The sequence below is a fragment of the Erinaceus europaeus genome, chromosome 15 (assembly GCF_950295315.1).
Source record: "Erinaceus europaeus chromosome 15, mEriEur2.1, whole genome shotgun sequence".
Classification (NCBI taxonomy): Eukaryota; Metazoa; Chordata; class Mammalia; order Eulipotyphla; family Erinaceidae; genus Erinaceus; species Erinaceus europaeus.
This window is the reverse complement of record NC_080176.1, coordinates 19771713-19796231: the sequence shown is the minus strand read 5'-3', so window position 1 is coordinate 19796231 and position 24519 is coordinate 19771713. Positions and strand designations below refer to the sequence as shown.

Genomic DNA, 24519 nt, shown 5'->3' with positions numbered 1-24519 from the left:
CAGGCTCCCATAGCCTACAGGGGAAAAAAAAAAAAGGCTTTTACACCACTGAACTCCAACTCAGGGATTGAAAAAACTGTTAACTTATATAAAGTGGTTAAAACAACAAGAAAAAATATTGGAGACTCGAACCAGGACAAGAGTCCAGCTAAAAGTCCTCCAGAGGGTGAAGCACAAAACAAGTTCAACATCCAAACATTAGCTAAGGAAATAATAACAGGAGTGAGTAAAGAATTTGAAAAAATTGTAATCAGAAATGCAGGAACAACAAATGAGAATATGGAAGAAAATTCTAATTATCTCATGGTTATTAGAGAGCTGAAAGCTGAAATCGCTGAGCTAAGAAGGCAACTAGCTGAACAAGCTAAAACAGTATCAGAGCAGGGCAACAAAATAGATGAACTCCAGAAAGCAGTAGAGGGCAGAGAGAATAGAATCAATGAGGCTGAAGACAGAATTAGCAAGATTAAGGATGAATTAGAGACAACTAAAAAAGAAGTAAGAGATCTCAAAAAGAGATTAAGAGATGCTGAAAACAACAACAGAGTCCTATGGGATGACTTCAAAAGAAACAATATACGCGTTATTGGCTTACCAGGGGAAGAAAGAGAAGGGGAGGAAGAAAGCGTTCTCCAGGCCATAATAGCTGAAAATTTCTCTAGTCTAGACAACACCAAAGACATAAAGATTCAAGAAGCCCAGAGGGTCCCAAACAGAATTAACCCAGACCTAAAGACACCAAGACATGTTATACTTAGACTGGAAAGGAATAAGGATAAAGAAAGGATCCTCAAGGCTGCAAGAGAAAAACAAAGAGTCACCTACAAAGGAAAACCCATAAGATTAGCAGCAGACTTCTCCATACAAACACTACAGGCCAGAAGAGAATGGCAAGATATCTATCGAGTGCTCAATGAGAAAGGCTTTCAGCCAAAAATACTATATCCTGCTAGATTGTCATTCAGACTAGATGGAAGCATCAAAACCTTCTCAGACAAGCAACAGTTGAAGGAAGCAACCATCACCAAGCCTGCCCTGAAAGAAGTTCTGAAAGGTCTCCTATAAACAACCAGACCACCACAAATAGGACATATATCAAAACACTCTAAAACTCTACAAGAATGGCGTTAAAATATCTTCAATCAAAAAAAAAAAAATAAATAAATAAATAAATAAAATATCTTCAATCTTTGATATCAATAAATGTCAATGGCCTGAATTCACCTATTAAAAGACACAGAGTAGGAAGATGGATCAGAAAACACAACCCAACAATATGTTGTCTACAGGAAACTCACCTAACGCAACAAGACAAACACAGACTTAAAGTGAAAGGATGGAAAACTATCATTCAAGCCAATGGCCCACAAAAAAGGGCAGGAACAGCTATTCTCATATCTGACATGATAGACTTTAAAATACATAAGATTAAAAAAGATAGGAATGGACACTACTTAATGCTCAGAGGATCAGTCAGTCAAGAGGACTTAACAATTATTAACCTCTATGCACCCAATGAGAAGCCATCTAAATACATCAAACTTCTACTGAAAGAGCTACAGCAATATATTAACAGTAACACAATCATAGTAGGGGACTTCAACACCCCACTATCTCAACTTGACAGATCATCCAGGAAGAAAATCAGTAAAGACATAAGGGAGCTAAATGAAGAGATAGATAAACTAGAACTATTGGACATTTTCAGAGTCATTCATCCCAAGAAACTGGAATACACATTTTACTCAAATCCACATGGGTCATTCTCAAGGATAGACCATATGTTAGGCCACAAAGACAGCATCAGCCAATTCAAGAGCATTGAAATCATCCCAAGCATCTTCTCAGACCACAGTGGAATTAAACTAACACTTAACAATCAACAAAAGATTAGTAACCGTGCCAAAATGTGGAAGCTCAACAGTACACTTCTTAACAACTTCTGGGTCAAAGAGGAAATCAAGGAAGAAATCAAAATGTTTCGAGAGTTCAATGAAAATGAAGACACAAGCTATCAAAATATTTGGGACACAGCTAAAGCAGTCCTAAGAGGGAAGTTCATAGCTATACAAGCACACATTAGGAAACAAGAAAAGGCACAAATAAACAGCCTGATTGCACATCTTAAAGACCTAGAAGAAGAACAACAAAGGAATCCTAAAGCAACCAGAAGGACAGAAATTACTAAAGTTAGGGCAGAAATAAATAACATTGAGAATAGGAAAACCATACAAAAGATCAATGAAAGTAAATGTTGGTTGTTCGAAAGAGTAAACAAAATCGACAAACCTTTAGCCAGACTCACAAAACAAAAAAGGGAGAAGACCCAGATAAATCGTATAGTAAATGAAAGAGAAGAAATCACAACAGACACTGCAGAAATTCAACATAACATGCGAGGCTTTTATGAACAACTATATGCCACCAAGCTAGAGAACCTGGAAGAAATGAATGATTTCCTAGATACCTACCAACTTCCAAAACTAAGTAAAGAGGAAGTGGATAACATGAACAGGCCCATCACAGCTAATGAAATTGAAACAGTTATCAAAAATCTTCCCAAAAATAAAAGTCCTGGACCAGATGGTTTTACAAATGAATTCTACAAAACTTTCAAAGAAGAACTAATACCTCTACTTTTAAAAGTCTTCCAGAAGATTGAAGACACTGGAATACTCCCTGCCAGCTTCTATGAAGCCAACATCACCCTGATACCAAAAGCAGACAGGGACACAACCAAAAAAGAAAACTACAGACCAATATCTCTGATCAACATAGATGCGAAAATATTGAACAAAATTCTAGCCAACCGGATACAGCAGTATATCAAAAAAATTGTTCATCATGACCAAGTGGGGTTTATCCCAGGCATGCAAGGTTGGTTTAATATACGTAAATCAATCAATGTGATCCACCACATCAACAAAAGCAAGACCAAAAATCACATGGTCATATCAATAGATGCAGAGAAAGCCTTTGACAAAATACAACATCCCTTTATGATCAAAACACTACAAAAAATGGGAATAGATGGAAAATTCCTGAAGATAGTGGAGTCTATATATAGCAAACCTACAGCCAACATCATACTCAATGGTGAAAAACTGGAAGCATTTCCCCTCAGATCAGGTACTAGACAGGGCTGCCCACTATCACCATTACTATTCAACATAGTGTTGGAAGTTCTTGCCATAGCAATCAGGCAGGAGCAAGGAATTAAAGGCATACAGATTGGAAGAGAAGAAGTCAAACTCTCCTTATTTGCAGATGACATGATAGTATACATGGAAAAACCTAAGGACCCCAGCAAGAAGCTTTTGGAAATCATCAGGCAATACAGTAATGTGTCAGGCTATAAAATTAACATTCAAAAGTCAGTGGCATTCCTCTATGCAAACACTAAGTTAGAAGAAATTGAAATCCAGAAATCAGTTCCTTTTTCTATAGCAACAAAAACAATAAAATATCTAGGAGTAAACCTAACCAAAGAAGTGAAAGACTTGTATACTGAAAATTATGAGTCACTACTCAAAGAAATTGAAAAAGACACAAAGAAGTGGAAAGATATTCCATGTTCATGGGCTGGAAGAATTAACATCATCAAAATGAATATATTACCCAGAGCCATCTACAAATTTAATGCTATCCCCATCAAGATCCCAAGAACATTTTTTAGGAGAATAGAACAAATGCTACAAATGTTTATCTGGAACCAGAAAAGACCTAGAATTGCCAAAACAATCTTGAGAAAAAAGAACAGAACCGGAGGCGTCATACTGACAGATCTCAAACTGTATTATAGGGCCATTGTCATCAAAACTGCTTGGTACTGGAACATGAACAGACACACTGACCAGTGGAATAGAATTGAGAGCCCAGAAATGAGGCCCCACACGTATGGACATCTAATCTTTGACAAAGGGGCCCAGACTATTATATATGGGGGAAGCAGAGTCTCTTCAACAAATGGTGTTGGAAACAATGGGTTGAAACATGCAGAAGAATGAAACTGAATCACTGTATTTCACCAAATACAAAAGTAAATTCCAAGTGGATCAAGGACTTGGATGTTAGACCACAAACTATCAGATACTTAGAGGAAAATATTGGAAGAACTTTTTTCCGCATAAATTTTAAAGACATTTTCAATGAAACGAATCCAATTACAAGGAAGACTAAGGCAAGTATAAACCTATGGGACTACATCAAATTAAAAAGCTTCTTCACAGCAAAAGAAACCACTACCCAAATCAAGAGACCCCTCACAGAATGGGAGAAGATCTTTACATGCCATACATCAGATAAGAGTTTAATAACCAACATATATAAAGAGCTTGCCAGACTCAACAACAAGACAACAAATAACCCCATCCAAAAATGGGGGGAGGAATTGGACAGAATATTCACCACAGAAGAGATCCAAAAGGCCGAGAAACACATGAAAAAATGCTCCAAGTCTCTGATTGTCAGAGAAATGCAAATCAAGACAACAATGAGATATCACTTCACTCCTGTGAGAATGTCACACATCAGAAAAGGTAACAGCAGCAAATGCTGGAGAGGGTGTGGGGTCAAAGGAACCCTCCTGCACTGCTGGTGGGAATGTCAATTGGTCCAACCTCTGTGGAGAACAGTCTGGAGAACTCTCAGAAGGCGAGAAATGGACCTACCCTATGACCCTGCAATTCCCCTCCTGGGGATATATCCTAAGGAACCCAAAACAGCCATCCAAAAAGATCTGTGTACACATATGTTCTTGGCAGCACAATTTGTAATAGCCAAAACCTGGAAGCAACCCAGGTGTCCAACAACAGATGAGTGGCTGAGCAAGTTGTGGTATATATACACAATGGAATACTACTCAGCTGTAAAAAATGGTGACTTCACCGTTTTCAGCCGATCTTGGATGGACCTTGAAAAAATCATGTTGAGTGAAATAAGTCAGAAACAGAAGGATGAATACGGGATGATCTCACTCTCAGGCCGAAGTTGAAAAACAAGATTAGAAAAGAAAACACAAGTCGAACCTGAAATGGAATTGGAGTATTACACCAAAGTAAAAGACTCTGGGGTGGGTGGGTGGGTGGGGAGAATACAGGTCCATGAAAGATGATGAATGAAATAGTGGAGGTTGTATTGTTAAATGGGAATCTGGGGAATGTTATGCATGTAAAAAAAAAAAAAAAGAAGAAGAAGTAGAAACGCAAAGCAGAAATTGACTGAGTTTGGAGTATGGCACCAAAGTAAGAAAGCAGAAGTACACTAGAGTTTGCAGTGAGTACCTCCCTAATACTTCCTCTCCACTTTTCCAAGCTTTGGGTCCATGATTGCTCAACAATTTGTTTGGCTTTGTATGTTAACTCTCTTTTCAGTCACCAGGTTCCAGGTGTTATCAGGATGCCGGCCAGACTTCCCTGGATTGAAGACCCCACCAATATGTCCTGGAGCTCAGCTTCCCCAGAGATCCACCCTACTAGGGAAAGAGAGAGGCAGACTGGGAGTATGGACCGACCAGTCAACGCCCATGTTCAGCGGGGAAGCAATTACAGAAGCCAGACCTTCTACCTTCTGCAACCCACAATGACCCTGGGTCCATGCTCCCAGAGGGATAGAGAATGGGAAAGCTATCGGGGGAGGGGGTGGGATATGGAGATTGGGCGGTGGGAATTGTGTGGAGTTGTACCCCTCCTACCCTATGGTTTTGTTAATTAATCCTTTCTTAAATAAAAAAAAAAAAAACAATAAAACAACAAGGGCAGCAAAAAGGAATAACTAAATATTAAAAAAAAAGAAGATAAAAGAAGAAAAGAAAATTATTAGACTATAATTGATGTGGGACTCATGCCCGAGGCTCCGAGGTCCCACAGATAGTGACTCCCAATTTCTGGTCCCAACTTGTGAGCAGCAGGTGACCCAGGAGGATGAAGAGGACAAGCTGGCCCCAGAGAGAGGGGCTGTGGTGGCACGCAGGGTCATACCACGACACCTGTCCTCAGCTCCCTCACCACCAAACCCCCAGCCAGGTGTGAGGAGCCACTCCCCCTCCTGGAGATGACATCCACTCCCCAGGTGCAATTAACTGCAGCCTCGAAGGTTCCATATAAATTGAGAGGAGAGCGGCCAGCAGAACAGCTCAGGGGTGCACGACTTTGTCATGTGGGTGACCCAGGTTCCAGCACGGCCCCCACCACAGAAGCTTCAGCACTATGGTCTCTTTCACTCTCTCTGCCTGTCTCTATCTAGCTAACGAAGTAATAATAATAATAACAATAATAATAATAATAAGTTGCCTGAGAGGTGAGGCAATGGATTAAGTGTTGCTACTGCTGTTACGGTCCTGTCATTCACAGCCATGACCTGTTAAGAAAGGATGTGAGGGCTCAGGGAGACAGCACAGGGGCTCTGCAAAAAAAAAAAAAAAAAAAAAAAAGTCTTTAATGCCTGAGGCTTCCAAGTCCCAGGAAAGGAGGAGAGGGGGGAGGCTGATGGTGGCGTGCCGGTTGAGCACACACGTTACAATGTGCAAGGACCCGGGTTCAAGCCCCCAGTTCCCGCCTACAGGGGGAAAGCTTTGCGAAAGATGAAGTAGTGCTGCAGGTGTCTCTCTATCTCCCCTTCCCCTCTCAATCTCTGGCTGTCTCTATCCAATAAATAAAGACGAGAGAGACAGACTGGGTGGTGGGGCACCCGGTTGAGTGCACACATTACAGTGCGCAAGGACCCGGGTTCGAGCCCCCGGTTCCCACCTGCAGGGGGAAAGCTCTGCAAATGGTGAAGTAGTGCTGCAAGTGTCTCTCTCCCTCACTGTCACCCTTCCCTCTAGATTTCTGGCTTTCTCTGTCCAGTAAATAAAGATAATTGAGGGGGGAGAGAGAGAGATGGCATGGGAGGAAGGTTCAAGGTCGGGAACCCGGGTCCCGCGTGAGCCTGGAGGCCCAGCCCGCACCCCAAAGGGCCGGGTCGGGAGCCCCACCGGGTGCTGGGCGGGGCGGCGCGGGCTGTGCTGACACTTCCTGTGGGCGCCGGGCGGCCGCCATGGCGGATCCCCGCGACGCCATCCTGGACGCGCTGGAGAACCTGACGGCCGACGAGCTCAGGAAGTTCAAGCTGAAGCTGCAGTCGGTGCCGCTGCCCGCGGGCTTCGGGCGCATCCCGCGGGGGGCGCTGCAGCCCATGGACGCCGTGGACCTCACCGACAAGCTCGTCAGCTTCTACACGGCGCGGCGCGGCGCCGAGCTCACGGCGCAGGTGCTGCGGGACATGGGGCTGCGGGAGCTGGCGGAGCAGCTGGGGGGCGCCGTGCACCCGGGTGAGCCCCCCACTCCGGGCCGCACCCCTCCCCGGGGACGGGGGCGGGGCTCCTCCCGCAGGGCTGCCCACGACGCTCCCGGGGAGGAGGTGGGGTCCGCTGACCGGCTCCCCGCAGGCCCCGCAGACGCCGCCGCCGCAGCGCCCGCCGCCCTCGGGGCGCCTCCCCGCACGGCAGCCGCGCCAGGTGAGGCCCCGCCGCACCCCTGCACCGCCCGACGCGGCCCGGGCTTCCCGCCACCCGCCCTGCTGCACCTGGGGACGGGGATCACGTACCCCAACACCTGCCGGGCCGCCCGGGGCCGGGGCCGGGGAGGGGGGAGTGGACAGCATGGCGGGGTCCTGCACGAAGATGTCCCAGCCCAGGACTCCAGAGGTCCCAGGTTCGATCCTCGGCACCAGCAGAAGCCAGAGCAATAGCCACCGGAAGCGGGAGGGGTAGGGGGGCAGGGACACGCCCCCGAGCCCCCCTCATCTGCGCCCCGGCCCCCCCAGGACCGCACTTCGTGGACAAGCACCGCGCCGCCCTCATCGCGCGGGTGACCTGCGTGGACGCGGTGCTGGATGCCCTGTACGGGCAGGTGCTGTCGGACGGGCAGTACCAGGAGGTGCGGGCAGCCAGCACCAGCCAGGAGAAAATGCGGACGCTCTTCAGCTTCTCACCGGCCTGGAACCGCGCCTGCAAGGACCTGCTGCTCCAGGCGCTGCGGGAAGCACAGCCCTACCTGCTGGAGGATCTGGAGTGCCAATGAGGCCCTTCCCCGCCTCCCGGCATTCTGGGTCTCTCCTTGGTTTTTTACATACAAAATATATTTTTTAAACCAAGTTGTGCTTGTGTGTTTTCTCCGTCCAGACGCAGACCCAGATGCCTGAGAGTCTCGGGTGAAACTCTGCTCTGCTCGCTGGCAGCTCTCCTAGGGCGGGGGGCGCCCCCAGGTATCTCGCCCCTCCGGCCTCCCCGTCAGCATGGACCTTGAGGTCACAGCTCGCCTGTGGCCCAAGTGTAAAAATTAGAGTGGAAGTAGGTGGTCTGGGAGGTGGTGCAGTGGATAAAGCATTGGACTCTCAAGTATGAGGTCCTGAGTTTGATCCTCAGCAGTACATGAACCAGAGTGATACTCTGGTTCTCTTTCCTCCTATCTCTCTCATTAATAAGTAAAAAAAAAAAAAAAAAAAAAAAAAAAAAAACTTAATCTGAGCACTGCTCAGCTCTGGCTTCTGGTGATGCTGAGAACTGAACCTGTGATCTTCAGAACCTCAAGCATGAGTCTTTTTGCAGGACCATTATGCTATCTTCCCCACCCCAATAAATACAAACTAATTTTTCTTTCTTTTTTTTAAATATTTATTTTATTTATTTATTCCCTTTTGTTGCCCTTGTTGTTGTTTTTTTATTGTTGTAGTTATTATTGTTGTTGTCGTTGTTGGGTAGGACAGAGAGAAATGGAGAGAGAAGGGGAAGACAGAGAGGAAGAGAGAAAGATAGACACCTGCAGACCTGCTTCACCTCCTCCCCTGCAGGTGGGGAGCCGGGGTTCGAACCTGGATCCTTATGCGGGTCCTTGTGCTTTGCGCCACCTGCGCTTAACCCGCTGCGCTACAGCCCGACTCCCTTTTCTTTCTTTCTTATATTTGATAGGGCAGAGAGAAATTGAGAGGGGAGAGGGAAGGAGGAGGAGATGGGGGGAAGATACTGCTCATGAAGCTTTCCCCTTGCAGGTTGGGACCAGTGGCTTGAACCTTGGTCCTTGCACATGGTAACTTGTGTACTCAACTGGTGCACCACTGCCCAGCCCAGCCCCTACATAAATTCAGTATTTAAAAGAAAAAGAAAGGGGCCACTGTAATCTTACAATCTTGTAACCTACTTTTAATCACAATTTTAAAAAATTAAAAATGGGGAGTAGAAGGACTGGGTAGTGGCACACCCGGTAGAGTGCACGTTACAGTGCGAAAGGACTTGAGTTCAAGCCCTCAGTCCCCACCTGCAGGAGGGAAAGCTTCACAAGTGGGAAACGGTGCTGCATGTGTCTCTTTCTCCCTCTCTAACTGCTCTGTCTCATATCAATTTTTTTTTTTTAGTTTAGAGGTCTGTGTGAAGGTTCTGGAACTGCCAGGGCCAGGATTGGTAGAGACATTTAGAAAGAGACTAATCTACATTGTTTGCTTTTTTTTTTTTTTTTTTTTGCTTTTCCCTTTGGAGAAAAAGTGTAAAACTGAGCAGTTGGGCTGGGGAGACAGCATAATGGTTCTTCAAAAGACTTGCAAGCCTGAGGCTCCAAAGTCCCAGGTTCAATCCCCAGCATCACCCACCATAAGCCAGAGCTGAACAGTGCTCTGGTAGCTCTCTCTGTGTCTCTTTCTCTCTATCCCTCTTTCTCTAAAAATAAATAAAATATGAAAGAAAGAAAGAAAGAGTAGTCTGGGAGGTGGTGCAGTGATAAAGCTTTAGACTCTTAAGCATGAGGTCCCGAGTTCGATCCCTGGCAGCACATGTGCCAGAGTGATGTCTGGTTCTTTCTCTCTCTTCCTATCTTTCTCATAAATAAATAAAATCTTTAAAAAGGAAGAAAGAAAGAAAGAAAGGAAGAAAGAAAGAAAGAAAGAAATCAGAGCAGTTTAGAGGAGGAAGCATCAAAGTATTTCAACACCCACACAGGCCATGGTGGGATGAAGCTCACTGACTCAGAGTGACCCTGTATGTATGAGGCCCTGGGTTTGATCCCCTGGCACCAAAAATGAAATGAGCTTAGCACAGAAGAGCACAGGCATCCCCGACCCCAAATATAATTCCAGTTCCTTCTGGCACTGGCACCAGAGGCTTCTGTTCATCCCACCCCCTGGAGGAAGGGGTTAGAGGTTTGTGCAGATAACATGCCAGCCACTAAAGCAGTCCTTGAGGAAGTGACTCCCAGAGTTTCTCAACAAAATTTCTGCCTGCAGAGGAACTGAGTCCTTCTCTCCAGGAAATAGCACCGAGGGAGCCTTTCCTGAGACTACTGAGAGACCCAGAACACATTTTTCTATTTATTTATTTATTTATTTCCTCCAGGGTTATTGCTGGGCTTTGGTGCCTGCACCATGAAGCCACTGCTCCTGGCGGCCATTTTATTGATTTTGTTTTTAATTTATTCCTTTTTGTTGCCCTTGTTGTTCTCTTGCTGTAGTGATTATTGTTGTTGTTGTTGATGTCGTCGTTGTTGGATAGGAAAGAGAGACATGGAAAGGGGAGGGGAAGACAGAGGGGGGAGAGAAGATAGACACCTGCAGACCTGCTTCACCATTTGTGAAAGTGAGAACTCCCCTGCAGGTGGGGAGCCAGGGGCTCGAACCGGGATCCTTACGCCCAATTTTTTTTTTGATAGGACAGAGAGACACTGAGAGATAAGGGAAAGATAGAGAGAGAGAAAGAAAGATAGACACCTGCAGGCTTGCTTCACCACTTGTAAAGCTTCCCCTGAAGATGGGGAGCCGGGGACTCGAACTGGGATCCTGTATAATAAGTACCGTGTGCTAACCAATTAAGCCACTGGAGCTCCTCGAACTGGGATCCTTGCCCCAGTCTTTGTGCTTTGTACTATGTGCAATTAGTTGGTTGCACCCCCACCCAGAAACCCCCCACACCCCCGATTATTTTTTCTTTTCTTCCTCCCCCTTCCCCATTAGAACTATTAGTGGGGCTTGGTGCCACCTGGTAGCTGTTTTTTCCTATTTTTCTTTTTTTTATTTCCTAGGACAGAATTTTCAGAGGAGAGAGGAAGATAGAAAGGGAGAGGGACAGTGGTCTGGGAGATGGAACAGTGCATAAAGCATTGGGTTTTCAACCATGAGGTCCTGAGTTCAATCCCCAGCATCACATGTACCAGAGTGATATCTGGTTCTTTCTCTCTCTCTTATCTTTCTCATGAATAAATAAGTAAATTTTTTTTAAAAAAAAGAAAAAAGAAAAGAAAGGGAGAGGGACACAGAGACACCTGCAGTACTTGCTTCAGCGTTCAGGAAGCTCCCCGCCCTGCAGCTGGGAGCGGATGCTTGAAGGAGGTCTTAGCACGTTATAACATGTCACTTAACCAGGTGATCCACCATCCAGACTCACCCACCCACCCAAAGTCTTTCTGCACTTGAAGAGGGAAGAAGTATACATACCCATACACAAGCCTCCATGAAGTGAAGGATCCTGTTCTTGGGAACTGGAAAGATCTCATAAGGTGGGAGGGAACGGTGGCTTTGTTTACTCACTCATTCATAGTATCGCCATAGCAACACTCAGAACATCACCGCCCACAGGAAGAGCAAAGCAGGACCAAGACTGCTCCTGGTTAGCCTCATCTCGCTGATGCAAGAATCAGCAAATGCCAAGTGTTTCATTTACATATGCCACCGCCCTTCCCAAGTGTATGTGTTTCCAGGGGCTCAGAAAGTGACACTGAGTGGGGCGCTGGACTTGGAAGCATGTAGCCCAGAGTTCAATCCCCAGCATTCCATCTGTCTGAGTGATGCTCTGATTTCCCTCTCTCTCTCCCCCCCCTTTCTATATTGTGTTAATAAATAAATATGGGAGTTAGTCGATAGCACAGTGGGTTAAGCCTACGTGGCGCAAAGTGCAAGGACCATAAGGATCCCGGTTCGAGTCCCCAGCTCCCCACCTGCAGGGGAGTCACTTCACAAGCGGTGAAGCAGGTCTGCAGGTGTCTATCTTTCTCTCCCCCACTCTGTCTTCCCCTCCTCTCTCCATTTCTCTCTGTCCTATCCAACAGCGATGATAACAATAAAACAACAATGGCAACAAAAGAGAATAAATAAATTAATTAATAATGAATTAATAAATAAATAAATATGATGGCCCAGGAGGTGGAACAGTAAGTACAGCACTGGACTCTCAAACACGAAGTTATGTGTTTGAATCCCGGCATCGCATGTACCAGAGTGATGCTCTAATTCTCTTTCTCTCCTCCTCCTTCTCATTAATACATAAATAAAATACTTCAGAATGCGGAGGCCAGGGACTGGGAAGTAGCGCAACTGGCTAAGTGCACGTGGGGTGAAGCGCAAGGACTGATGCAAGGATCCCAGTTCAAGCCCCCGGCTCCCCACCTGCGGGGGGGGGTCACTTCACAAGTGAAGCAGGTCTGCAGGTGTCTGTCTTTCTCTCCACCTCTCTGTGTTCCCTTCATCTCTCAATTTCTCTCTGTCCTATCCAACAACAACAAAAGCAATGGCAACAATAATAATAACAAGGGCAACAAAATGGGGAAAATGGCCTCCAGGAGTAATGGATTCATAGTGCGGACACCAAGCCCCAGAAACAATCCTGAAGGCAAAAATAATAATAATAATAAAGGTTCAAGTGGTGGTGCACCTTGTTAAGTGTGCAAGGGTCCAGGTTCAAGCCCCTGTCCCCAACTTCAGGGGGGTCGCTTCACAAGTGATGAAGCAGGTCTGTAGGTGTCTATCTTTCTCTCTCCCTCTCTATCCTCCTTTTCCCTCTCAATTTCTCTCTGTCTTATCTAATAAAAATAGAGAGGGGGTGGTCCGGGAGGTGGCACAGTGGGTAAAGTATTGGACTCTCAACCATGAGGTCCTGAGTTCGATCCCCAGCAGCATATGTGCCAGAGTGATGTCTGGTTCTTTCTCTCTCCTATCTTTCTCATGAATAAGTAAAAAAATTCTTTAAAAAAAATAGGGTGCAGGGAGCTGGGTGGTGGCACAGTGGGTTAAGCACACATGGCGGAAAGCACACACAGACCTGCATCAGGATCCCGGTTCGAGCCCCCGGCTCCTCACCTGCAGGGGGTTTGCTTCACAGGCGGTGAAGCAGGTCTGCAGGTGTCTGTCTTTCTCTCCCCCTCTCTGTCTTGCCCTCCTCTCTCCATTTCTCTCTGTCCTATCCAACAACAACGACAGCAATAACAACAACAATAATAACAACAACGACAACAATAAACAACAGGGACAACAAAAGGGGAAAAAATGTAAAAAGACTTTAAAAAACTAGAGAGAAAGGAAGAAAAGAAGGGAGGGGGAAAATGGCCACCAGGAGCAATGGATTCGTAATGCTGGCACCCTGGTCAATAAAAAGAAAAAGAAAGAAAGAAAAAAGAATAAATGGGCCCGGGGAGCCAGCATTCTGGCTATACTTTATGCCGGTCCTCGCACTTTGCACCATGTGCGCTTATCCTGGGCACTACCGGTAGTCCTACACCACATTGTGGTTATACCAGTAACTTCCATGCTTCAGGTTCTGAATGCCCAGGTTCAATCCCCAGCACCACCATAAGCCAGAGCTGACAGTGCTCTGGTTAAATAAATAAATAAATTAGTTTTAAGCTTTTTTTTTTTTTAAAGATTTTATTTATTTCTGAGAAAGATAGGAGGAGAGAGAGAAAGAACCACTGTGGCACGTGTGCTGCCAGGAATCGAACTCAGGACCTCATGCTTGAGAGTCCAAAGCTTTACCACTGCGCCACCTCCCGGACCACAGTTGTAAACTTTTAAGCAGGAAAGTTAAAGGGCATATGCACCAGAGAAGCACATGAGCCATTTGGGCAAAAATGGCTGACCAATAAAAATATTTTTTTTTAAAGAAAGAGAAAGAGGAGATTAGGAAGAGGTTGGGGGAGGAGGAGAAAACAAAGAGGAGTGAGACGAGGTGGTGGCACCCCTGGTTAAGCGAGCACATTACAAAATGCACAAGGACCAGGGTTCAAGTCCCCAGCCCCCACCTGCAGAAGGGAAGCTTCTCAAGCCTTAAAGCAGTACTGCAGAGGTCTCTTTCTCTCTCTCCTTCTCTCTCTTTCCCTCTAAATTTCTCTTTTTGTCAATCCAATAAATTAATTAATTTAAAAAAAAAAAAAAAGGAAGAAGCAGCAGCAGAGGAAGGGACATGAGAAGGAGCAGGAGAAAGCACAATCTCAGGCTGATCTTTCCCTGTTGTGATCTACTAGATCACCAGGGATAAGAGATGCAAGAGGAAGCTACTACACTGTAGCCGCCATCACCGCTACATGGCCCGGAGGGTTCCTGAGCTGCGCCCGAGTGGGAATCAGCCCTAACACTTGTCAAGCTCCTGGTCCGTCAGCCACCCTATAAAGCATTCCCTCCTCAGTCTCCTACCGTGATTTTGCGATCCCTGAGGTGAGTTCATTTATTTGTTCTGCAAGGACCTGGCATTACCAGAGCTATGCGTCTACCTTTTACGGTCCCTGCATCCTACCACCTGATAACAGCAGTGACCCTGCAGTCTTGCTGACTACTCGCAAATAAACGCCTTTCCTGTCCCGCCAGGTTTGTGCTTAATGTCTGTCTTTCTTTCCTTTCTTTTTTTCTTTTTTCTTTATTCGTGATTTAATGATTGACAAGATTATGGGATAAAATGGGTACAATTCAGGGGTCGGGCGGTAGCGGTAGCGCAGCGGGGTAAGTGCACTTGGCGCAAAGCGCAAGGACCGGCTTAAGGATTCCGGTTCAAGCCCGGGCTCCCCACCTGCAGTGGAGTCGCCTGTCTGTAGGTGTCTCTTTCTCTCCCCCTTTGTCTTCCCCTCCTCTCTCCATTTCTCTCTGTCCTAACAGCAACGACATCAATAACAACAATAATAACTACAGCAACAATAAAAAACAAGGGCAACAAAAAAGGAAAAATAAATATTTTTTTTAAATTTTTTAAAGAATAAATAAAATTTTTTTTAAAAAATTAAAAGTAGCCCAAGCGGCTGCCGAAGATGGTGGAGGGACAGGTCTTGATCCTCGATGGCCGAGGCCATCTCCTGGACCACCTGGTGGCCATCGTGGCCAAGCAGGTGCTGTGCACTGTGAGGGCATCAACATTTCTGGCAATTTCTACAGGAACACGCTGAAGTACCTGGCCTTTCTCTGCAAGCGCATGAACGCCACGCCCTCTCCCGGCCCCTACCACTTGCAAGCCCCCAGCCGTATCTTCTGGAGGACCGTGCAAAGCATGCTGCCTCACAAAACCAAAACCAAGCAGGGCCAGGCTGCCCTGGATCGTCTGAAGATGTTTGACGGCATCCTGCCTCCAGATGACAAAAAAAAAAGCGGATGGTGGTTCCTGCAAGAAGCAGTAGCTCATGAGGCTACAGAAACAGGCCGAGAAGAAAATCTGCAAATTCACAGAGATCCTTAAGACCCATGGACTCCTGGTCTGAGCCCACTAAACTTGACTGTTTGCTCAAAAAAAAAAAAAAAAAGTAGAAAGAAAAAAAAGGGGGGGAGAGAGGAATGGCCGCCAGTAGCAGTGGATTCGTAGCGGCAGCATCAAGCCCCATTGATAACGCTGCTGGCTATTAAAACAAAAGAAGGGCCAGGCGGTAGCGCAGCAGGTTAAGCGCAAGACAGGTGTAAGGATCCCAGTTCGAGACCCATCAGGTCTGCAGGTGTCTATCTTTCTCTCCCACTCTCTGTCTCTCCTCTTCTCTCAATTACTCTCTGTCCAATCCAACAACAACAACAATAATAACAAGGGCAACAAAATGGGGAAAATGGCCTCTAGGAGCAGTGGATTCAGTGTAGGCACTGAGCTCCAGTGATGACCCTGGAGGCAAAAAAAAAAAAAAAAAAAGGAAGGAAAAAGAAAAATCAAATACCACTCCAACATCCATGAAGTTCTACCTGTTTTATTGTTTTCAATTTTTTAATATATAGTTTTATTTATTTTGGATAGAGACAGAAATTGAGAGGGGGAAAGGGAAATAGAACAGATGATAGAGGGACTTCCGGGAGGCATGGCCATGGAATAACTGGGACCAATCGCCCCTCCTCCCAAAACAACAAATAAACACAAGAGGCCCAGCTGAAAGTTCTGCAGCCTCAAGTGGATGCTCCATGCAGTTGGAGCGAAAAGAGGTTGCAGGTGCGGGTTGAAGAACAGCAAAGTTAGATCAGAGCTCTGGGGGGTGCAAGCACTGAGCTTTGCCACTTTAAGCACAGCAAGCAAGTAACATTGTTCCTAGTGCCGGAAGAAAAGAGGCAGGGCGGGGAGTCTGACCATAGTGCAGCAGGCTGAGCGCATGTGGCACAAAGCGCAAGGACACGAGAGTAAGGATCCCGGTTCGAGCCCCCGGCTCCCCACCTGCAGGGGAGTCACTTCACAGGCGGTGAAGCACGTCTGCAGGTGTCTATCTTTCTCTCCCCCTCTGTCTTCCCCTCCTCTCTCCATTTCTCTCTGTCCTATCCAACAACGACATCAACAACAACTACAACAATAGAAAACAACAGCAGCAACAAAAAGGGAAAAATAAATATAAATAAATATATTTTTAAAAGAAGTTATATACAAAAGCAGAGCTATAACACTTTCATTATATTTCTCTTCACAGATTCTAGAGGCCAGGAGTGGAATGACATATTCAAAGTTCTAAACGGGAGGGAATTCCAGCCATGAATATTGTATCCTGCAAAATTATCCTTCAAATATGAGGGAGAAATAAGGGTTTTCTCAAATATTCAAGAACTAAAGGGATTTGCCACAACCCCACCTTACAAGAACTACTGAACTGAGTGCCACAAAAAGGAGGAAGCAAAGGAATAGACGTTCCAAACACCAAGTTGCAGATGCTACCGTAATGCCAACCTGACTTACCCAGACAGAAGACTTCATGTTATACCCTGAACCCCACCTCTCCAAAGTCCTGTCCCGTTAGGGAAAGATAGGGACAGGCTGGGAGTATGGACAAACCTGTCAATGCCCAAGTCCATCGGAAAAGCAATTACAGAAACCAGACCTCCCACCTTCTGCACCCCATAATGACCCTGGGTCCATATGCTCCCAGAGAGATAAAGACTAGGAAAGCTGTCAGGGGAGAGGATGGAGCTCTGGTGGTAGGAAATGTGTGGAGTTTCAGCCCTTTTTTTTTTTTTTTTGCCTCCAGAGTTATTGCTGGGGCTCAGGCAAGGAATCCACTGCTCCTGGAGGCTATTTTTTCCCCTTTTGTTGCCCTTGTTGCTTTATCATTGTTGTGGTTATTGTTATTGTTGTTATTGATGATGTCATTGTTGCTGGATAGGACAGAGAGGAATGGAGAGAGGGGGAGAAGCCAGAGAGGGAGAGGAGAGAGAGAGATCTGCAGACCTGCTTCACCTCTTGTGAAGTAATCCCTTGCAGGTGGGGAGCCGGGGGCTTGAACCGGTATCCTAATGCTGGTCCATGTGCATTGAACCCACTGCAGTACCGCCCGATCCCCTTCACCCTTCTTATTCTATAGTTTTGTTGATATTTTCTATTTTTTATTTTATAAATTAAATTTAAAAAAAAAATAAAGGAATAGAGGCATGGCCATAGAAAAAATTACCGAATATATATAACTAGAGAAAGATAGCTTTAGAAATAACAGTCAAACTGTTATCTGTAACCTTGGGAGAACTGCTGTAGTTTCCTTACACCGGTCCTTGTGTTTTGCGCCATGTGCGCTTAACCCGCTGCTCTACCGCCCTTCCAGTGAAGGGAATGGTGACACAAAATTTTTGGCGGTGGGAATGGTGTGGAATTATTCCCATGTTATCTCACAAAATGGTGAAGGAGGCTTCAGAGCCTCAGGCAAAAGACTATTCTTGCATAACCATTATGCTGTTTCCCCGACCCTATACTAGATTTTTTAAATATGTATCTACTTAACATTAAGAATAATAATACAGGGAGTCGGGCGGTAGCACAGTAGGTGAAGCGCAGGTGGCGCGAAGTGCAAGAACCGGCATAAGGATCCCGGTTCGAGCCCCCGGCTCCCCACCTGCAGGGGAGTCACTTCACAGGCAGTGAAGCAGGTCTGCAGGTGTCTGTCTTTCTCTCCTCCTGTCTTCCCCTCTTCTCCCCATTTCTCTCTCCCCTATCCAGCAACGACATCAATGACAACTATAATAATAATAACCACAACAACAATAAAACAACAAGGGCAACAAAAGGGGGGATGGAAATAACCTCCAGGAGCAGTGAATTTGTGGTGCAGGCACCAAATCCCAGCAATAACCCTGGTGGCAAAAAAAAAAAAAAAAAAAAAAAAAGAATAAAGTGGCTCAGGCAGGTAAAATAACTCACTGGGTAATGTACTGTCTTGCCATGTGTGTGGTCTGTCTCTCTCTCTTCTTGTCTCTATATAGAGATAAGAGCAAAAAGACTGTGTTCAAGCGGTCTGAACTCAGCAGACTTACTAAATTAGATGATCTACACACTAAAGGTTGCTAAGTGATCCCTACTGTGCTTAATTTACAGACACCCCACTAGGCTGTAAACCTGGCACATGGTTGGAGGCCTTTCCCACATGAATGATTTTCACTTTTTTTTTTTTTTACTTTTACCAGAGCACTGTTCAGCTCTGGCTTATGGTGGGGCAGGAGGGACTGAACCTGGGACATTGGAGCCTCAGGCATGAAAGCCTTCTTACATAATCATTATGCTTTCTAGCCCCCACCTAGGACCTGAACATCTCAGGCTGGAGTCTTTTTGCATAACCATTATACTATCTCCCCAATGCCACATGAATTCCTTTTTTAAAAAAATCTTTATTTATTGGATAGAGACAGAAATGGAAAGGGGGGGATAGAGAGGGAGAGAAAGACAGACACCTGCAACCCTGCTTCACCACTTGCAAACATTTCCCCTTGCAGGTGGGGACTGGGGGCTCGAACCCAGATCCTTGCGCATTGTAGTATGTGCACTCAACCAGGTGCACCACCACCCAGCCCCAATCCCATCTGAATTTTTTTTTTGAAAGATTTATTAATGAGATAGAAGAACCAGACATCACTCTGGTATATGTGCGCCAGGTATTGAACTCAGGACGTCATGCGTGAGAGTCTAGTGCCTTAGCCACTGTGCCACCTCCTCCACCACCCACCTGAATTCTTATTCAAGGAAATCACAAACCAGATGAGACCTAGCAGCTTCTCTAAAGCTGGTGAAGCCATGGGAGGAAGAACAGTGAGAGAATCTGTGCAGCACTGCCACCTAGTGGTATTTGTGTAGAATGTCACCTGGAAAACGTGGCTCTTGCCTTTTGAAGGTGGGTAGCCCAACTCTTCAAATTCACCTAGGCTTCAACTCTGTAATTCAAGAGGATGCTAGTATTACAACCCTGACATTCAGGGGTAGAATCATAAGGCTGAGCTGAGACTATGAGTTGGCAGGGCATGGTGGCAGGCCCAAAGTCCTGTTCCTGTCTCATGGGCATAGGGGGGACTGGGGGCTTAAGGCTCAATGATCTATAAACACGATTAGACTGAGGACCTGATTTTTTGTTGTTGTTTTTTTGCCTCCAAGGTTATCACTGGGGCTTGGTGCATGCACTCTGAATCCACTGCTCCTGGAGGCTTCTCTCCCCCCCCCCTTTTTTTTAAAGATTTTATTTATGAGAACAGAGAAGAACGAACCAGACATCACTCTGGCACACGTGCTGCCAGGGATCGAACTCGGGACCTCATGCTTCAGAGTCCAAAGCTTTATCACTGCACCACCTCCCGAACCACTATTTTCCCCATTTTGTTGCCCTTGTTGTGGCTTTTATTTTTTTTTTCTTGTTTCCCTTGTATTTTTAGTGTAGTTATTGTTATTGATGTTGTCATTGTTAGATAGGACAGAGAGAAATAGGGGGGGGGGAGGGGGACAGAGAGGGGGAGAGAGACACCTACAGACCCAGACCTGCTTCACCGCCTGTGAAGTGGCTCCCCTGTAGGTGGAGCACTGTTCAGCTCTGGCTTATGGTGGTGCAGGAGATTGAACCTGGGGCTTTGGAGCCTCAGGCATGAGTCTGCATAAACATTATGCTATCTACCCTCTGCCCTCAGTTTAATTTTTAAATGTTCTTAGTGGTCTGGGAGGTGGCACAATCGATAAGAGTTGGACTCACACATCAGGTCCTGAGTTCAATAGCCGGCAGCACATGTTCTTAGTGGTCTGGGAGGTGGCACAATCGATAAGAGTTGGACTCACACATCAGGTCCTGAGTTCAATAGCCGGCAGCACATGTACCAACCAGAGTGATTTTGTCTGGTTCTTTCTCTCCCCTCCCATCTTTCTCATAAATGTTTTAAAAATAAATTTTATTTTTCATTTTTTCTTCTTTTTGCACGGCCTCTGGTTTTTGAGACCTTTTTCCTTACTTCTGATCAGGCCTGACTATACTCACTTGTAGCTAAGTTAATTGTGGGGGAGTTTAGATCCTGAGTCACAAGGCTGGTTTAGGGTCTTTGATGTCAACATAGGGTCTCTCCAGTCTCTGTGGTGTAATAGCATGGGAAACTTGAGTCACAGTTATAAACTGATATTTTAAGGTGATTTTTCTTAATTTCTTTATTGGGGAATTAATGTTTTACAATCAACAGTAAATACAATAGTTTGTACATGCATAACATTCCCCAGTTTTCCATATAACAATATAACCCCCAATAGGTCCTCTGTCATCCTTAGACCTGTATTCTCCCCACCCACCCAACCCCACCCAAGTCTTACTTTGGTGCAATACACCAATTCCAGTTCAAGTACTACTTGTGTTTTCTCTTCTGATCTTGTTTCTCAACTTGTGAGAGTGAGATCATCCCATATTCAGCCTTCTGTTTCTGACTTATTTCACTTAACATGAATTTTTCAAGGTCCATCCAAGATCAGCTAAAAACTGTGAAGTCACCTTTTTTCAATTTTATTATAGTTATTGTTATTGATGTCATTGTTGCTGGATAGGACAGAGAGAAATGGAGAGAGGAGGGGAAGGCAGAGAGGGGGAGAGAAAGATAAACACCTGCAGACCTGCTTCACCGCCTGTGAAGCGACTCCCCTGCAGGTGGAGAGCCGGGGGCTTGAACTGGGATCCTGATGCCAGTCCCACCTGTGCTTAACCCGCTGTGCTACCACCCAACTCCCGAAGTCACCATTTTTTTATAGCTGAGTAGTATTCCATTGTGTATATATACCACAACTTGCTCAGCCACTCATCTGTTGTTGGATAGCTGGGTTGCTTCCAGGGTTTTGCTATTACAATAAATGTTTTATTTTTAATTTATTTATGGGTAGACACAGAGAAATTGAAGAGGGGAGAGAGACACCTTCAACACTGCTTCACCACTCATGAAGTTTCCCCTCTGCAGGTGGGGACCAAGGGCTTGAACCCAGGTCCTTGCACATTACCACACCAGCCTGTGATCGATCAGTTACTGCAAGTGCCAAGTCTGCTGGCAAGATCCATTTGACAGTACCCTTCCTCCATTCTCACACCAGCACCATGAACAAGTTATGCATAATGGAGATTTCTATGCAATTCTTATTCTAAATTTAAAATATCCTCAAAAACTGCCCAGGTGGTGGCATAATGAATAAAACATGAGGCTCCAAGTTTGACCCCCTGGAATCAAAATGTCAGAGTAATTCTCTGGTGGCCTCTCTCATTGAGAAATAAATCTTGTCAGAAATAAAAATAAACATCTCAAAAAACAAAAAAAAAGTTAAAGCAGCCTAGGGAGACAGTATAGCGGTTCTGCAAAACCTCCTATACCTGAGGCTCTAAGGTCCCAGGTTCAGTCCCTGGCATCAACCTTCCAGAAATGAGCTTGGTCTATCTCATTAAATGAATAAAAACAAGAGATTTCCTAAGAGACACATCACCGTGCACAAGGCACTAAGTCTGAACCCTGGCACCACTTGGGAAAGCCGGTGCCACTCACAACTCGCGGAGTGGAGCAGTAGGGTACTGTCACAAGACACTAGGTCTAGACCATCTTTTTGCAAAAAAAGTTTGGGACTTCAGCGGTGGTACATCTGACACCCAGGTTCGAGACCCTGTCCCCACATGGGGAGGTCCTCCCTTTTCCCTCCTGATTTGTCTCTACTCAGTAAGTAAATAAAATATAACTAGGGACCCAGCAGAAGTGAACCTGGTAGACCACACAGGAAGGACCTAGGTTCAAGACCCACCTCACCTAGTCACCAAGTTTCACAAGCAATCAAATTATTACAGATGTCTCCCTCTTCCCTCCATTTGCTTTTACCCTAAATATATTTTCTAACTTTTTTCATTTTTCAAATTATTACTGGAGACAGAAAGTGAGAGGGGAGATAAGGAAATAGAGATACCTGCAGCCCTGCAGGTGGGGCTCAAGGATTTGAACCTGGGTCCTTGCACCACCACCACCTGGCCCAGTAAACACAGAGCAGCCTCACAGAAGCCCCTGGTCTCCCTGTTCTGAGTGAAGAAAAATGAGCTGCACTCCAAAAGCCAAAAGGGTATTTAAAAAAATAACAAACACACACACACACACACACACACACACACACACCCTAGAAAGATGGCACATAAAGTCTCTTCTGCCTGGAAATCCTGGCAACAGACTTCCAAAGTATAAGCAGTGGGGTCCTGGCCTCAAGACACCCAAGGAAGCAAGTTCTCAATCCCAAAGAGCTGTCTTGTTACCCACACATCCCGTTATTAAAAAAAAAAAAAAAAAAAAAGAGCTGGGTGGTGGCAGGCCGTTAAGCACACATACTATTCACAAGGACCCAGGTTCAAGCCTCCATTTTCCACCTGCAGGAGTCACTTTACAAGTGGCAAAGCAGTACCTTCTGCAACCCACAATGACCCTGGGTCCATGCTCCCAGAGGGATAGAGAATGGGAAAGCTATCGGGGGAGGGGGTGGGATATGGAGATTGGGCAGTGGGAATTGTGTGGAGTTGTACCCCTCCTACCCTATGGTTTTGTTAATCCTTTCTTAAATAAAAAAAATAAAAAAAAAAAAAACAAGTGGCAAAGCAGGTCTGCAGGCGTCTTTCTCCCTATGTCCCATTCCCCTCAATTTCTGTCCTATGGAATAAAAGTTTTAAAAAGTTGAAGATAATGGACACCAGGGGCAGTGGATTCGAACTGCTGCACCAAAAGGGAGGGGAAGGGAAGACAGGCTGGCCAAAAGGTTGGAGATCCTCCAAGTCTTAATTTTAGCCTCTTTTTTGACAGTTGGGCCAGGTAGTGACCTGGTTGAGCACACATTACAATGCACAAGGACCCAGGTTCGAGCCCTGCGTCTCCACCTACAGAGAGAAAGCTTCACAAGTGGTGAAGCAGTGCTGCAGGTGTCTCTCTCACCCTCCCCCTCCCATTTCTGTCTCTATCCAACAAAGATTAAAAAAAATTCTTAAATGGGGAGGAGGCAGAGTAGATAGCATAATGGTTATGCAGACTCTCACACCTGAGGTTCTGATATCCCAGGCTCAATACTCTGCACCACCATAAGCCAAAGCTTAATAGTGCACTGGTAAAAAAAAATATATATATATATATATATATATAAATAGACTGTTAGGTAAATCTACAGCCCAGAAGGCAGCAGTGACTGGAGCCTTTAACTTAGAAAGATCCAAGTCCCATCCTTAGCATCTAACAGTGATGCTCTGGGGGTTTACCTCCAGAGTTATGGTCTGGAGCCTGTGAATCCACTGCTCCTGGCAGCCAGCCATTTTCCCCCTAGGACAGAGAAATTGAAGGGAGAGTCTCCCTTCAAAGACCCCCTGCAGGTGGGGGCAGGTCTTGAACCTGGTTCCTTGCACTTTTTGCACTATGTGCATTTAACTGGGTACACCACCACCTTGCCCATTTTTTAATGAAATTCAGAGGGTGGAGACAAGACACCTGCAGCACTGCCTCACTGCCCATCAAGGCCCCACTCCCTGCAGACTGAAAGCATGAACCAAGGGTGCTTGTGCAGCAGGTACAATCAACCAGTTGTGCCACTGTCTGGTCCCCCCACTTTTCTAAAGAAGCTTTACCTGCTTCTAAGACCCAGTGTGTAACCTGAGTCTAAATCCAAGGGCTCCTCCATGTCAGCCCATAAAGCTGCAGTGACTCTCCCTGGCAGTTCCCAGCTCCAGTCAAGCCAAGACCACACAGCTCCTACTCCTCAGAGAAGCGCTACTTCTGGTCTGGGGCCCCAGGAACAGGCAAATTGTTTTCAGCTCTATGGAACTAAATTCAAAACCTAGCTGATTGGCAGGAACAGATAAGCTTCCGAGTGGGATTGAGGGTAAGCAAATGTTCAGGTTGCTCAGTGGCTGATTTACTAGCCACATCCCTCCAGCTGGACAGGGGGTACTTGCACTCCCTAACACTGAGGGTCCAAGTCCGGCGTCATGAGGACCAGAGACCCTGTAATGTCAGGATAGGAAAGCACGCCAGCCTCGCGGCCATTCCTACATCAGATCATTAACAATGCTGTGAATTTGTCCCTTT

At 45.7% G+C, this 24519-nt stretch overlaps 1 protein-coding gene and 1 pseudogene across 1 annotated transcript; both read left to right on the top strand.

Annotated features, from left to right (window-relative positions):
- The first annotated feature begins 7014 nt into the window (after nt 1-7014).
- LOC132533114 (apoptosis-associated speck-like protein containing a CARD) lies at nt 7015-8133 on the top strand. The gene is made up of 3 exons (XM_060173108.1): nt 7015-7309; nt 7427-7495; nt 7804-8133. Exons 1-3 carry the CDS (start codon nt 7036-7038, stop codon nt 8058-8060), a joined length of 600 nt encoding a protein of 199 aa, XP_060029091.1. The 5' UTR covers nt 7015-7035; the 3' UTR covers nt 8061-8133.
- Nucleotides 8134-15026: 6893 nt separating this feature from the next.
- Nucleotides 15027-15562, top strand: LOC103119749 (large ribosomal subunit protein uL13-like; annotated as a pseudogene).
- The last annotated feature ends 8957 nt before the right edge of the window (nt 15563-24519 follow it).